The sequence below is a fragment of the Convolutriloba macropyga genome, chromosome 1, assembly GCF_964194025.1.
Source record: "Convolutriloba macropyga chromosome 1, txConMacr16.3, whole genome shotgun sequence".
NCBI lineage: Eukaryota > Metazoa > Xenacoelomorpha > Acoela > Convolutidae > Convolutriloba > Convolutriloba macropyga.
The window spans coordinates 38,694,779-38,711,715 of NC_134468.1; the positions used below are offsets into that span (position 1 = coordinate 38,694,779).

Sequence of the window (16,937 nt, forward strand, 5' to 3'; positions counted from 1 at the left end):
CATGTAACGCCACAATCGTCCATCGCGGCTATTTTCCGGCAATCTGCCGGCTATGTTTTCTATTGACTTTTGTAATTTATAATTCTGTTGACTTAAGAATTCGAGTTTTAGTTGCGTGTTTGATTGAATTTGATGCCACCATTTCTCAATGAGATCCGTAAAAATCTTTTAGACAAATACTTTTTCCTTTTTATAGCTGCGAAGCTGTAAGCTGAGCGTAGCTATATTGCGGTGATCTTGGTTTTTTTTTTGTTTCGTCGTCTGACGCTCTTTTTTCGTTTTACATTTGTTCACACAGCAAAGCTGAAAAAGTCAAATTTTCTGAATGACTTCTTCCTCTCACTAACGACATTTGCGCGCGTGACGTCATTTCTCACTCGCTTTAGCGAAAGTTTTTAGGTTATTTGCGTGATTAGATTTTGATCATACGTGACTTACCTCACTCAATAAAATGACTTTTGCACTTTAAAACTTAAGTTTAATTTGAATTTGTTTAAGGTCAAAGGAACTCATATGTACAGTAAAGGTCCCTAATAAGAGGCTTCTGCGGGATGAATTTTAACAAGTTTTATTAATTTATCGCTGAATGTTTTTTTAGCCTAGTTTTTTGAGCGGCGTCGATTTTTTTTTTCAATTTAGATCTGTATCTGTTTCTATCTCTATTATATGGCACGCAGGTCTATTCTTTCGCAGCTATTCCGGCAATCTGCTGGCTATGTTATTTTGTCTGCAGTGGTTTTCTATCACTACTACTACATATTTTTGACCACTACATTTTGTGTGAAATTTTTTTTTTGTGGTTGACGTTGTTCTGAATAATGACTTTGTTAAAACTATTTTTCTAAAAGAAGTGAAAGAAGTTTGCTTTTTTTTCACTTTTTTAGTGTTAGGTTAATTTTCATGGACCGCTTAGTATTTGTTTTTTTTGGAGGCTATTCTTTTAAGGAAGCTGATATTTTTGCCTTCAGATGGGTCAATTCTGTTCTTCAGGACTGGGCTTGTTATGCTTTTTTGATTAGTCGTCTGACGCTCTTTTCGTTTTACATTTGTTTACACTGCAAAGCTGAAAAATTGAAATATTCTGATTGACCTACTCCTCTCAATTTTGCGCGCGCGGCGGCATTTCTCACTCTCTCTTGCAAAAGCTCACTTACCTCACTCATTAAGACGACTTTTGCACTGAATTACTTTAATAAATTAGTTTAAGATCAAAGGAACTCTTATCTGTAATAAATATCCCGAATAAAACGGCTTCTGTGGAGGGAATTTTAGGATGCCTTATTAATTTATCGCTGAATTTTTTTTAAAATAGCTTTTTAATTGGCGTCGATAACTTTTTTCGACTTATATCGGCCTCTGTTTCTATCTGTATTATACGGCGGGCAAGTCAATTTCGCAGCTATTTCGGCAGTCATCAAGTTTCTGAAACTTTATTCAAATTTTGTCTACAAAGCTCCGATGTTCCTTCAACGAATTTGGGCCGGGGTGTTAAGACGTATATAAAGACTTAGTGCGTTAAGTTATGAAAGTTCTTTTGCGTATACTGCTAACTGCTATTAGTATAAAGCTGATAACCCTCCATTGTAGAGGCCCAGGTCACCATATTTAATGAATCTTATGAAACTCCGGGCTACATTAAAAGCTTTCCGACGCTTCGAAAAATGTAATTTTCCTTTAATCTGCAGGCTATGTTTCAAAGTTTTCTCAAAAGATGTAAATCTTCAATTTCAAAATATTTTAAATTACTTTAAATACAAAACTATTTACAAGCAAGCTGCAAACTATTTAAAGTTTAGTCAAGTCATTGACTAATGGAGTAGGGGCCCAACATTTACCCCATTTCTACATTTTCCCGCATAATCATTTACGCTCAGTCGTCTTCAAATATCTTAAAACCAAGGTTGTTGATAATTTTTCTCGTCAAAAAAGTGGGAGTCATCGTTATAGTGTTGGAGATATCAGCTGAAAGGTCGGAATTTATCCACTGTTCGTTAACGTAAATTTCTTACCGTAAATTTTACACCAAATACTCTTGTATTGTCTTCAAATAAGCAGTTAGCAATTTTGTCCGTAAAAAAATAGTGTCTGTAAAAAAATAATGTTTGTTTTAAATTACCGCCGTCAGCCTCTCAACGCCTATTATTTAGGGGCTCTCCTTTTTTTCAATTCGCTTTACCTTTTAATCACGTTTTTCGTTCTACATAAGTCACGACTTTCACGTTTGATTTCTGACTTACCTCACTCACTGTTTCAACTGAATGGATTTTAAATTCTTCCACGTATTGAATTACGCAATGTAGTGAATACTTTCAAAGTCAAAAGTGCAAAATCAAAAGATCAAAAGAAACAAGATAAACATATAAAGACCGGACATTAAGTCATAGTGCATTAATTTATCAAAGTTGATTAAAGCGATTGCTAATTGGTGTTAGTATTATGCTAGCTGGCGTTAGTAATAGCGTTCAGTTTAGAAGCTGAATTAAGTGTAATCTTAGAATCTTACGAAATATGCAAAATTTGCGCACCAAATAAAAAACGGGAATATGCGTATCTCTTTCTGTATTAGTTTTTTTAGCTGATCTTTTTCCGTGAACAAGAAATCTTTGCAAAAATCAAAGATGAATTTTTAAATTGAATTTTGTTAGAGGAATTGCTATTGGGAATGGTTACGACGTCTCTGTTAGTCCTGCTTTTTAAAGTGGCAATCTCTCTCTAACAGTACAACAATTACACGTTGATAATCCAGCAACCTATCAGCTATATTCTCGAATTTCTAAATTTTGAAAGCGTCGCAGTAAAAAAATTATAGATGGATTATTTTGTTCAATTTTGGCTGTTTCATTTTACTTGAGTTTGCTATGAATTTAATGTTGTAGATGGAGTGTGTCCTGAGATGACTAATGTGTCGGTCAATTCACTATCATCGCAGAGAGGCGCAGGAAAGTGGGTCAGTTCCAGACTGCAGTTCCAGAACGTAATTGTGGACCACTTGCTGGCCCAATCAGATCAGTTGTGGAAAGAGAAGCCATATCTACTTGAAGAGCTTCTTTGGCAACTGAGGAACACTGGAAATCTCTCTAAACTGGTCAAAGTCCTCACAAATCCAGAGTTAGTTGAGTTCTGCTTTCTCTTTTAGATGAGTTGTCTTTCAGAGATTTGATCATTGAATAAGCGGAACGTAAACTCTTCTAAAATACGTATTTATTGTTCCGACCCCACGTAGTAGGTGCAACCATATGCTCAACTTTTTTGTTCAGTGAATTTTGACCGATCGATATATTTGAAGTAGAGATATGAGTGATATCGTTATAGAATTGTATAGTTGTAGAATTGTAAATCAAAAAGAATTATTCAAAATTCGTTTTTTTTTCAAGGAGTTATCCAGTTTTGAAGCTTTCGTGAACATTCGCCATTTTACTGTAACTTTTTCAATTAGCGTAATTTTTGACCAATTTTAGATATTTTTGCCGAAGTATGTTAATATTGGCGACCTTATCATTTTTTTGTAGCCGTTTGACCCAATATCGATTTTTTATTAGTCTCATTATGGTTTTTTACTACCAAAAGAATTTGGTTTATATTGACAAACAATCTTTTTAAGAGCTTCACACTTTTGCTACTTTTGAACATGAATGAGATGTCACATTAATGTCAGCTCCCTGATGAAACAAGTAAATCTTTATGTGGTTTTAGTTTTCATATGTGGTTTTAGTAGTCACATTAATGTCAGCTCCCTGATGAAACAAGTAAATCTTTATGTGGTTTTAGTTTTCAAGTAAATCTTTATGTGGTTTTAGTTTTCATTAGTTTTCATTTAGAATTTGGTTTACATTGACAAACAATCTTTTTAAGAGCTTCACATTTTTGCTACTTTTGAACATGAATGAGATGTCACATTAATGTCAGCTCCCTGATGAAACAAGTAAATCTTTATGTGGTTTTAGTTTTCATTAAAAATATTTGACTTAGATTTGAGATTTTAAAAAACAGTGATCTTCTGATATTAGTCCGTATTCGTTTTTTGCTTTCTTCATAATAGCTGCAAAGCGATAGCTCAGGCTATTGACGTCCTTTTGGGTTTTTAATAACCGCGTCAGCAATTCCAGGCGGCTGTTATTGCGGTCCCATTTTTTAAACTTCGTCTAACAGATTTTTGTTTTGTCTTACCCTGACTTCTTGGAATTGACTTTTTCAATGACTTCAGTGACTTCTACTGCTTTGCAGCTACAATTTGTGTTCTGACTTCTTCTGCTTTGCTAAAATTTGTCATTTCTGCTTTTAGCTCAATTGCTTGACGTACAATAATGACTTCTGACATCACCTAATGAACTTTAATTTTTATGAGCATTTACTAGTTAAAGATCAAAAGTGTGCATCCAAGTAGTGCCAAATGTATATGCCCTAATTCTTGAGTATTAGAGTCTGGTCAATCTGTTTATCTTATTTCTTTAGTTGTTTCAACTCATGGAAGGCCACAAGCGTCTGTTTTGCTATTTTCCAGCAATCTGCCGGCTATGTTTTGTTTCTTTGTCAAGATTTGATTACGCCCATATGAAGCACAATCACTTCAAATCTGCTTTTTGTTCATTTGTTCTTGCAGTTTTAACTTAAGTGCGTACGTGACGTCATTTCTCACTCTTAGTGGAGAGAGTTTTTGTTCATTCGCGTGATTAAGTTTTTGGTCACACCTCACTCTGAAAATGACTACCTTACTGAAATTAACTTTTCTTTACTTTAATTAAAAGAGATAAGGTCAAGTGTGTGCAGTTCACTCTAATTGAAGTGTATTTGAAGACTTCAATAAGTTAAACAGATTCTTAATCAAAACATAGCATCTCAGCGTTTAATAAAACGAAGTTTCTGTTTGGGTATGTTTCTTTAATTAGCTTTTTAAGACTGCAGATCTACGAAGCTATTGCAGCTATTTGCTGGCAATCTGCTAGCTATGTTTTTCATTTGGTTCAATTTTGTTCTTTTGACTTTCTTATTTTGCAACATGACAACTTCTTTGTTTAATAAGTTCTTTCGATATGTAGATGGTTATCTTGACGAAAATCTTGACCAATCTGTCAGCTATGTTTTCTTATTCTCCGTAATAACAGTTCCCGTCACATTTCGAATGCAGTATTAGTGGCGTATGTTTTTAGAGCTCCGTATGCGAAAAATTAGGCCCTTTAGTTATTTTTTCAGTAATTAGGCCGTTTAGTAATTAAGCCGTTTCTAGTATTTTTTAAATTTTGCGTTAGTTTCTTTGTATTCACTTAACGTTTGTTTTGCACTGTGTTGCTAATTGCAATTAAGAATATATGTTGTATGTTTGCAGTGTTCAATAACTGAAAAGTTTGACGTTCTTACTGATTATAAACTGCGATTATCTCCGTTAATATGATGTCAGTTATTTTCAGCTTTTTGTCCTTTTTGTCTTGCTGGTTTTTCTCAAATTGATTTTTTTGTCGATGAATAGTTTGAAATTGTTTAACATAGTCTGCTTTATTTGGGTAACGTTAAAATTATATTGCAAAAAAATCGTCCTGATTGGTTTGTCTCTTTGCATTCAATTTTGTCTCTGTTTTGTTCAATATTAAGGGCTGACGTTGCCGTAAAAATGCTGACAGTTTGGTTATTGGCTTTTCTTTCCTTTGGTCTTGAATTTGGGACCTTTGCTCGTATATTTTTCAATCTGTTGCCGTCCTCGATTTTAGTTCGACCATTGGATCATGCAGCAAGAAGTCAAAGGGATTCTTTCGCTGAACACTCTGGTGCTGAATTTGTGCTCATTTTATGCCGCATTATGTGTGTTTTTTGGTCAATCAATTAATAATTTGTTTGAATTCAGCAAATAAGTCATATCTGAGAATGCAAAATCTCAAATAAAATAGGAGTTGACAATAATTATAAAGCGTAGTTTATTGAGAGCCTTAGTGTAAGAAGTTTAGTTTGAAAACTGAAGTGAAATTGAGTTCAGAATTTTTCCTGTTTTCGTTTGACAATTTTATGTGTTTACTTGACCAGATCGTTGTTTTTTTCTGCTTTGTTTTTTGATGTTAATTTCTTCTTTTCAACTAATTGTGAAATTTGTTACGGAGTTCAATGTTCGTTCATTCGTATAAAAGAAAATTACGAAACATGATCAAAGCACTCGTATCTTCAAGGCATTAATATGTGCCAAAGCCAAGAATGTGGACGAGTGGGGTCGCAACATTATGTGCAACCGCACATTACCGAGCTTCTTTTTTTAATTGCTCTCAAACGAAGTTTGTAGCAATTATATTAGTCCTGTCGGTCTTTTTTTTATGCGATTTTTCGCTTGACCAATTTTTCGTCTGACGCTTTTGACTTTTCGTCCTCAAAAACGGGATAAACAGGTAGCGCCCAGCGGGCATTAAGTGCTCTTAGAGCCTTTTAGCTCTGTTTCAGCTCAAACAGTTTTGGAGTCTTATACTTATGGTGTGAACAGCGGTTCTTAGAGGTTGAAGACCCCCCCCCCCCCCCAACTGCTGACCCCCCTCTATTGCCCCCCCACCGCCCTGTTGCCCCCACCCCCACCCGACTGTCGCCACCCCCATCGGCACCCCCGTGCACCCTCCCCCCCACCCGTGGCTAGCTACTGACGAACAACCGCTAGCTAAAGACGCAAATTTATACTAATTTTCACAATTTTTTTCAAGATTTTTGAAAATTTTTGTCAGTTTTTTAAGTTTTTTCAGCCCTAGGAGCCCTAGGCGTCAAGGAATCCACTCTAGGATTTGATAATAGGTTATTGAATAGTTTCTATTGGTAATAGAATGGTTTCAACATTTCAACACTGCGAATTTTTTGCATTTTTTTGATAAATTTTGCAAATTTTTTCAATGTTTTTTAAAGTTTTTGTCGTTTTTTAGGTTTATCCAGCCTCAAGAGACAAGGAACTTCCTCGAGGGTTTAATGATAGGTTACTATGTAGTTTCTAGAAGTAATGGAATCATTTTCAAGATTTAAACATCACGAATTTTAGCATTTTTTTTTTGACAAAAATTGCTATTTTTAAAATTTTTTGACATATATTTTTATTATTCAAGATTTTCAGCCTCAGGGTTCAGACAACCTCCTGAAGGGTTTGATAATACGTTGCTGCATAGTTTCTAGTGGTAATAGAATGTTTTTCAACATTTGAACATCACGATTTTTAGCAATTGTTGGATAAAACTTTAATTTTTTTTTCAAATTTTTCAAAATTTGTCATTATCTAAGTTCTTCCAGCCCCAAAAAACCTCGTATAGGCTTTGATAATAGGTTACTGAACAATTTTTATTGCTTTTTTGAAATTTTGTCATTTTATTTGCAGTTTTTGAGTTCTTTTTTGAATTTAACGATTAATACTGGCCAACGAAGCTTTTTAAGTCTTGCAGATGGGTTACATGACAAAAATCCAGAGGCAAAAAATGTTCTTTGAACATTTTCGGCACTGCGAAATGTGGAAAGTTTTCTTCTGAATTTTGCACTTTCAGTTTTTTATATGATTTAGTTACTAACAAGGCTAGAATCTCATGAAAAAAATTTCTAGCTCTCTCTGTGTGTGTGTGTGTGTGTGTTGGTTGGCGTTTCTTTCCTTCTTTTTCTCGCTCACGTTTTACCTCGCACTCTCTCTCTCTCTCTCTCTCTCCTTAACTCTTTTGTTGACTTCAGCGGCTGTTATGTGGCGTGATAATATCGTCTATTACCCTAGCCTCACGCCTCTTCAATCAAGCGAAAGCTAACCTCACTAAACTGTGGCTAGTTGCTGACAACCGCCCGCCGGTCGTTTGAGAGCAATTCGCCCGACGTTAGTCGGTTATGTCCTTTTTTTGCTTTTCTGTTCCTGGATGTATTGCTCCGGTAATCGTCAGTCCATGACCATCTGATGCAAATAATGAAGCCCTATGTTGCACTCTGATGCACTATGTATTAAATGCATCCTGTTATTTCGACAGACTTGAAGTATAATGACCAGGAGTGAATAAATTTCGCAGCTTGATAATAGAATTGGCGACATGACTTCATTTTAGAATTTTCACTGTGATCATGACGAGCGTGGACAAAATTGGTGCGCATTTACTCGATGATGTTCGCAACTACTGGAATAAAGCTTTGACTCCCACTTACGATCCGGGCAGAATTTTTCTCGAAATGGTGCACAATATGGAAATGCAATACTTGGGAGAGTCATCAGAAACGCCAACTCAGGTCACCAGTGAAATTGGAGGAACAGTGGTAAACTATGATGAACAGGCGGAAAACCAGGAGTCATGCGTCGAGGAGACTATTCACCCAACATATGGTAGTGGGTTACTTAATCGGATGTTTCAGAAATTGTAAACATTAATGATATTTCGTCTTTTGTTTCAGTCAGTGGAAGCCTGGAGTCTAGCCCCGACAAGCGGCCCAAACCAGGTATTGTGTACAATCTTATTAATAAATGGTCGAAGTGTCTTCTGTCCCGATAGACGCTGCTACATTAAAGTAGAGATGTCTTAAGTCTTTGATTTCTAACAATAAGAAATAAGGGTCAAGAAGATATGGGATTGAACTGGAGTGTAGAACTTCAGAACCGTTTCTGTCATTTTAGATCACTTAGAAATGAAAGACAGCTCAGGTGGTATAGTGATAAACGTCGAAAACACAGCAGATTCATCAAATCAAGAGACAGCGGAAACAAGTTCGACAACTAAAGCTGTTCGTCATCCATCTAATTTCGAGAAACTGTCCGGTATTTTAACAAATGCTGCAAAATTCCTACAGTTGCTCCAAAAGCACGCTGAAGCGGAGTCGATATACAAATTGGCTCTGAAACATCAGAGTTCCTTCACTGAATACAGCGCCGAAGAGCATAGTCAGTTAAAGTATATCCAGTGTGTGTTGGCCATTGGAATTGCGTGTGCGAGGCAGAACGAGCCGAGCAAGCTGAAGGAGGCGGCTGATTGGCTCAGACAGGCATTGGAGACTGTGCAGTTATTGCTGATGGTCTGTATTGGAGAGACTATCGGGCCCGTGCTCCAGGAGTACCAGGGTATGTCGAGTTGTACCCGAGTATTCTTAGTTTTTTACACCCCAATATGTCTTCGGTTTCAACTTTTGATAAGTATGTTATCCTGATAATGGAAGTAGCTCATTAATTTCACGAAGAAAACTCATTTCACGAATTAGCTTATTAATAGCCGTCCTCATCTTCTCAGCCGGCTATTATAGCGCTCCTATTTTTAATTGCTCTTGAACGAAGTTCATAGCAATTATTGTAAACGTGTGTGTCTTTTTTTATGCAAAATTTTCGCTTGACGGTTTTGACTTTTCGAGTGACTTTTACGCCCTTGACTTTTTGCATTTCGCGTGATCTAAAATTCTCTCTCAATCACAATTTCAAGCAGCTGAACTCAATTGGCGGCAATTTAATACTAAAAGTCAAATAAAAAGTGCGCCGAAACTGGTGTCATTTTTTTTACTTTAAATCTTAATAGTGGTATATGTTAACCTCTAATATGGTTATTTGAAGCCCACTATAGAACTTCTGGATCTTTTCCGTTTGTGCCCCCCCCAGCTTAGTGGGCGCATATTATTTGCACCCCCCAGACGCACGTGCAATATTTTTACATAGTGATTTACTATGTAATGGCACGTGCTCTGTAACTGGGGGGCACAAACGGAAAAGATCCGAACTTCTTAGTCCCATTTAGGCTACCCCCCCCCCCCGACTGAAGCAGGCTGCAATTGATTAGAGCTCCCACTAGTCGTTCAAGAGCAATTCTTCCGACGTTTAGTCGGTTATGTTTTATAGCTGCGAAGCTGTAAGCTGAGCGAAGCTATATTGCGGTGCTCTTGGTTTTTACGACTCGAAGAGGAATATTGGTTTTCTTAATTTTTTTTTTTTTTACCGGAAGTACTATTCGTTCAGACGATGTTTTGACCTAAAAGCGAAAGCGAGTAAAATTGCAGTGTGAACTAATTTTTTCTGAGCGAGAGAAGTTTTTTGATCATGCGCGGCGTTTAGTGAATGACTTTTTGACATTGAAAAGTAGTTTTTTTACTGAATGGCACATATAGATAACCGTTTTTAGCCGTTTTTTCGTCTAATTGGCCTAGTTTTTTTGCTTGTTATTTGGTTTTTTGTAGAAATAATTTTTAATCGATGCTATGATGAAATGTAAACCCCGGAAATTGATAGCACAGTATTTTGCATAGCCTGAAATTGCGTTTCAATTGCGAAATTGGCTTATATTTCTTGATTTTTTAGTTAATTTTTGGCTTTTTTTCTATTAATTTCTTCATTTTTGGATCTTTTAGCTGTTTTTTGTCAAAAATCAGTTAATATGGCAACTTCCGTTTGATAATTTATATACTCAATGCCTCTTTCTACCTCGATGTAATTTTGTTTCATAAAATTGTACATTTGCTAATCCGATTTTCGTAGATTTTTGCCAATTTTTTTCAGTTTTTTGATTGTATTTTGCTTTTAATTACTGGAAATAGTATTTTGGGGAACATGAGGGACTTTAATTTCATTTCAAGAAAAATTCAATCATTTTTTGGTGTTAAGTTTTTGAAAAAACAGATAAATTTTTTTCATAAATGCAGTCTTAAATATTTTTTGACCACTTTTGCAAAATGTTTCATTGTTTCGTATGCCTGAATTCTGCTTTTTCTTGTTTTATTCTGTTCAGGAAGTTGGACTTTTGTCTCGAATGACTCGTTGTCTTTTCTATGTCTCGAATGCTGATCAATGAAATGTACTCGTTTTTCTTGTTTTTTTTAAATTTGATTTTTTACTTTCAAAAATCAAGAGTTGGTCTTTTTGTTACGGTGTTCCTAACATTGTGTCCATATTCTTCACATTCTCGTTTGTATCATTCTAGTTTTGTCCTGGCACCTACTTTTATATTCGTTATATTGCTTTTTTCAGTTGTTAAAAAATTGAATGAAATCAGCTTTTTCTTAGATCTTGGTTTCTTCGGTTTGCAATTGATTTAATTCAAAATAAGGCAGTACTGGGAGTTTGCTAGAAAGTCTTTTCCAACATTTCTACTTATTTTTATTCGTTGCAATTTTCTTCCGGGCTTGGTATTGTTTTAGACGATATTTTGTCTTTGAATATTATTCTGTTGCTTTTGTTTTTCTATGATTAATTTAATTTTTGAATTAGTATGAAATCATGTTGTCTAGCATATATACAACAAGGAAGACTCATGTATTATTTTTGCCGTAATTAGAAATCTAATTGTAGTGGTTCTCTGATTCTTAAGATTGAACACTCTTTTTTGAATAATTTTGAATTTCCTGTCTTTCTTGAAAAGATTTTATCTGCCGTTTGCTTTCGCGATCTTTTTGAGATTAGAATCATTATTTATCTGAGGGCATTTGATCGCCCTGTCAGTTTTGTCAGGCTATCAGTTTTTTTACCATCCTAAACATTTCAGACTTTTATAACGTTACCAAACGTTTTCATTAATAAAGTTTTGCTGCATTTTCTTTCTCTTGGTGACAGTGGTTTAAGTTTCACCGATGTTTAGATCAGACCCGGGGAGGTAATGAGTTAATGGTGTAATACAAAAGGTAATGGCTTCAACTTTTTGTGAAGTTTTGGTGCTTCGAGTTGCTTCCGGAATTCTTCCGGCTGTTTTTTTGTTTCGTCGTCTGACGCTCTTTTTTCGTTTTACATTTGTTCACACAGCAAAGCTGAAAAAGTCAAATTTTCTGAATGACTTCTTCCTCTCACTAACGGCATTTGCGCGCGTGACGTCATTTCTCACTCGCTTTAGCAAAAGTTTTTAGGTTATTTGCGTGATTAGATTTTGATCATACGTGACTTACCTCTCATTAAAATGACTTTTGCACTTTAAAACTTAAGTTTAATTTGAATTTGTTTAAGGTCAAACGAACTCATATGTACAGTATAGGTCCCTAATAAGAGGCTTCTGCGGAATGAATTTTAACAAGCTTTATTAATAGCCGCACAGCGATAGCTGGGGCTATTATTGGCCTTCTCTTGGTTTTTTTTTATTTCGTCATGATTTTTGTTACGACCTTATGACGTCACAGCCACTTTTTGTTCATTCGTCCATGCAATTTTAACTGAATTGCATGTGTGACGTCATTTTTCGCTCTTAGTGGAGCGAGTTTTTTTTGTTCATGCGCGTGATTAAATTTTTGGTCACACTTGACTTACCCCACTCTCAAAAATGACTTCCTCACTTTGAAATTGACTTTTATTTACTTTAATTCAAAGAGATAAGGTCAAATGGGTGTGTATCACTCTAAATGAAGGTTATTTGAGATAGAGGCTAATATCTGCTAATAGAGGCAGCAATAACTTATACAGATTTTTAATCAAAATATAACAGATCAGCCTTCAATGAAAAGACGAATTTTTTTGGTCTGTCTTTTTTACTGTTTTTTTAGACTGCCGATCTACGAATCTATTGCGGCTATTTTCTGGCAATCTGCCAGCTATGTTTAATTTATTGCTGAATGTTTTTCAACTAGTTTTTTTGAGCGGCGTCAATTTTTTTTTTCAATTTAGATCTTTATCTGTTTCTATCTCTATTATATGGCACGCAGGTCTATTCTTTCGCAGCTATTCCGGCAATCTGCCGGCTATGTTTTTACAATTCAAAGAATTTTGAATTGTATAGGGGCGCTGTGTTTTTTTAAATTCATGCTTTTCATGACGCTTTTCATGATGTTCACACATTTTCATGATTTTTGAAGTCAAATTGGAGAAGTGATTTTGGTCACGATGAAACAGGAAATGCAGCGAAAAATCGAGTGCTTTTGCTGCGTGAATATTTTCCCTTCTAATTTTCAAGTAGAGTGAGAAAACGGTGTTTGAACAAAAAAATCGCTTTCTCGCTAGTGGTTTTTTGTGCACATTGATTTTTACTGTTTTTTTTCGATTTTTTGAATCGGATTTTTTTCTAAATGGTTTTCCCAATCCGTTCGTAGTCCATTCTAGGCCTAGTTTTTTGTTTGAACCAATTTTCTATTTCTCGCTAGTGCTTTTTTGTTCACATGCGGCATTTTGACATTGATTTTCTGTTTTTTTTTAATTTATCTGATTTTTATAGAAATGGTTTTCTCAATTAACTCATAGTCCATTCTAGGTCTAGTTGTTTGTTTGTTTAGTCAATGAAAATTCTTTGAATTGTACGTCAGGGCTTGTCCTACTGTGTTTTTAATTGCTCTCAAACGAAGTTTGTAGCAATCATATTAGTGCTGACGGTCTTTTTTATGCGATTTTTCGCTTGACCAATTTTTCGTCTGACGCTTTTGACTTTTTGTCCTCAAAAACGGGATAAACAGGTTGCGCCCAGCGGGCATTAAGTGCGCTTAGAGCTTTCCAGCTCTGTTTCAGCTCAAACTGTTCTGGAGACTTATAATAGCTGCGAAGCTGTAAGCTGAGCGTAGCTATATTGCGGTGCTCTTGGTTTTTTACAATTCAAAGAATTTGAATTGTATTGGGGCGCTGTCTTTTTTAAGATCTGTTCACACATTTTCATGATTTTTGAAGTCAAATTGGAGTAGTGATTTTGGTCACGCTGAAACAGGAAATGGAGCGAAAAAGCGAGTGCTCTTTGCTGCCGGAATATTTTCCGTTCTAATTTTCAAGTAGAGTGGGAAAACGGTGTTTGAACAAACAAATCGCTTTCTCGCTACTGGTTTTTTGTTAACATTGATTTTTACTGTTTTTTCCATTTTTTCGATCGGATTTTTTTCTAAACGGTTTTCCCAATCCGTTCGTAATCCATTGTAGGCCTAGTGTTTTGTTTGAACCAAATTTCCATTTCTCGCTAGTGCTTTTTTGTTCACATGCGGCATTTTGACATTGATTTCTGTTTTTTTTTAATTTATCTGATTTTAGAAATGGTTTTCCCAATTAACTCATAGACCGTTCTAGGTCTAGTTGTTTGTTTGTTTAGTCAATGAAAATTCTTTGAATTGTACGTCAGGGCTTGTCCTGCTATGTTTTTATTTGCTATCAAACGATGTTTGTAGCAATTATATTAGTCCTGTCGGTCTTTTTTTATGCGGTTTTTCGCCTGACGCTTTTGACTTTGCGTCCTCAAAAACGTGATAAACAGGTTGCGCTCAGCGGGCATAAAGTGCGCTTAGAGCTTTTCAGCTCTGTTTCAGCTCAAACTGTTCTGGAGACTTATAATAGCTGCGAAGCTGTAAGCTGAGCGTAGCTATATTGTGGTGCTCTTGGTTTTTTTAATTCAAAGAATTTGAATTGTATTGGGGCGCTGTCTTTTTTAAGATCTGTTCACACATTTTCATGATTTTTGAAGTCAAATTGGAGTAATGATTTTGGTCACGCCGAAACAGGAAATGGAGCGAAAAAGCGAGTGCTCTTTGCTGCGGGAATATTTTCCGTTCTAATTTTCAAGTAGAGTGGGAAAACGGTGTTTGAACAAACAAATCGCTTTCTCGCTAGTGGTTTTTTGTTATCATTGATTTTTACTGTTTTTTCCAGTTTTTGAATCGGATTTTTTTTCTAAACGGTTTTCCCAATCCGGTCGTAGTCCATTGTAGGCCTAGTTTTTTGTTTGAACCGAATGTCCTTTTCTAGCTAGTGCTTTTTTGTTCACATGCGGCATTTTGACATTGATTTCTTTTTTTTTTAATTTATCTGATTTTTATAGAAATGGTTTTCCCAATCAACTCATAGTCCGTTCTAGGTCTAGTTGTTTGTTTGTTTAGTCAATGAAAATTCTTTGAATTGTACGTCAGGGCTTGTCCTGCTATGTTTTTAATTGCTATCAAACGAAGTTTGTAGCAATTATATTAGTCCTGTCGGTCTTTTTTTTAATGCGGTTTTTCGCCTGACGCTTTTGACTTAGCGTCCTCAAAAACGGGATAAACATGTTGTGCCCAGCGGGCATTAAGTGCTCTTAGAGCTTTTCAGTTCTGTTTCAGCTCAAACTGTTTTGAAGACTTATACTTATGTTGTGAAGGGCGGTTCTTAGAGGCTGAGACATCTCCCCCCTGTTGACCCCCACCCCCACTTTTGCCTCGACCCCCCACCGCGCGGTTGCCCCCCAACGCAGTGTTGCCCCCCATCAGCCCTCGGTGCACCCCTCCCCCCGTGGTTAGCTACTGACGAAGCCAACTGCTCGCCGGTTGTTTAAAAGCAATTCGCCCGCCGTTAGTCGGTTATGTTTTTTAACTTCGTCGAACAAAAAAATGTTTTGCTTCACCTCATTTTGCCGCTTTTTCAACATTTTGCGTGAAATCTTGACTTCTCTAGGCTAGTTTCCCTCTTCTCTCATTCTGCTAAAAGTGAATTTGAACATCAGTTGCTCAGCAAAGCAATTCAAAATGAACAGATTCAGTAACCATAAAGCCCAATTTTAGATGCCCGCTATTTGAACGTCATTCCTATAAGTCTTAGTTACCATCTCTAATGCTTATTGGTATTAATAGTAGCCCCTCTAGCCTCTCTCTAAGAAACAGAAGTATGTTCAACTCAAATGCCATCAAATTAAATCGGACTTAAAAAATGTTTATGTGCAAAAAGCTTTTTTTTTTCAATATCTTCTATTCTTTCAATCTCAATCATGCTTATTGGAATCAACGGCGGCTATTTTCCGGGAATCTGCCGGGTATGTTTTAGTTTTAGGAATTACGGCGAATTTCTCAAAATCTTCACTATTGATTTACTGAAACTTCGATATGACGCTTTATATGACTTAACTAGCTTGCTCAGAGTTGAACTAAATTAATCATTGTTACTTTGAAACCATCGCGTCTGCTTTAAACTGCAAGTACTGTACTGCATCTTTAAGTTTTGACGCCCATTGTATTCAAAAACAGCTATTAACCTGATCTATGTCAACTTTGAGTTTGCTAATATTTATTAGCTTTTTATAGGTAAGATTACAGTGGAGCTGATTGGAATATCAATCAAGCAAGGGAACCTGGATGCTGCTAAGTCTCTTCTGGACAGCATTGAGAGTGAGGGTGTCTTGAAGGACACAGAGAGCACTTTTCTCAAAAAGTCGTTCTATAAAGCTGTCATATAGTGAGTAACTGTTGTTGAAATTCATCTCACTACGCTCCAATTGTATGAACGCTAAGGCATCATTGCATGCCATTCCATGAGACACATTTAACATCTGTGGGGTAATATCAACTGACAATATTACGATCGAACACCTTTTTGCTTCCTTGAAAAGGTAGCTGAAAGATTTCTCTTTTCAGCCATAAGAGATACATGTTTGACGAAAGCGGGCATGAATTCGAAGAAGTATTGCGTATGTACACGAACAGATACGGCCCCAATCATGAGAATTTAGCAGATGTTCTGATTGCGTTCGCCAATCTGTTGGCGGATAAGCAGAACTTCGATGGCTTCAACTACTTCACAGCTGAGGATTACTATCAGAGGGCACTGAAGCTAAAAGAAAGACACATGGGAGAGAACCACCTGGAAGTTGCCGAAGTCAAGGAGTTATTGGGTTAGTAGAGATGTTGCCAGGCTAATTTAAATTCCGAAATAGGGTATCTGAGCATGAGTGCTTAATTTTTAATAGCTCTCAAGCGAAGTTTGCAACAGTATCTTATCTTAGTACTGTTGGTCCTTCTTATTAGTAGCCGCAAAGCGATAGCTGGGGCTATTATTGGACTTCTTTTGGTTTTTAAAATAAAAAGAATTTGAATTGTATTGGAGCGCTGTATTGCAACACGAAGCTATACATTTAATCTGCTTACTTGAAGAGCTCGGTCAGGTTGTGCAGCGGCCATTAGTTATAAGCGTTGACAACCAAGCTTGTATTGCGCTAAGCAAACACTCAATGCACCATAATCATACCAAGCACTATGCTCTCAAAATACATTATCTACAAGATATATGTGAAAAAGGAAAGATTCCGCTTAGGTGCTTGTCCACTGACAATATGTCAGCAGATTTGCTGACTAAGGCTTTAGGCAAGCTA

General features: G+C 36.2%; 1 protein-coding gene across 1 annotated transcript in view; it reads left to right on the plus strand.

The window, feature by feature from the left end:
• The window catches only part of LOC142340261 (tetratricopeptide repeat protein 41-like), a 79,171-nt gene extending 62,706 nt beyond the window's left edge, over positions 1-16,465 (plus strand). Inside the window, exons 12-17 of the mRNA XM_075390860.1 lie at positions 2,877-3,108; positions 8,025-8,296; positions 8,365-8,409; positions 8,585-9,025; positions 15,874-16,024; positions 16,204-16,465. Coding sequence (XP_075246975.1) covers positions 2,877-3,108; positions 8,025-8,296; positions 8,365-8,409; positions 8,585-9,025; positions 15,874-16,024; positions 16,204-16,465 — 1,403 coding nt within the window. The remainder of the gene's footprint in view (positions 1-2,876; positions 3,109-8,024; positions 8,297-8,364; positions 8,410-8,584; positions 9,026-15,873; positions 16,025-16,203) is intronic.
• The last annotated feature ends 472 nt before the right edge of the window (positions 16,466-16,937 follow it).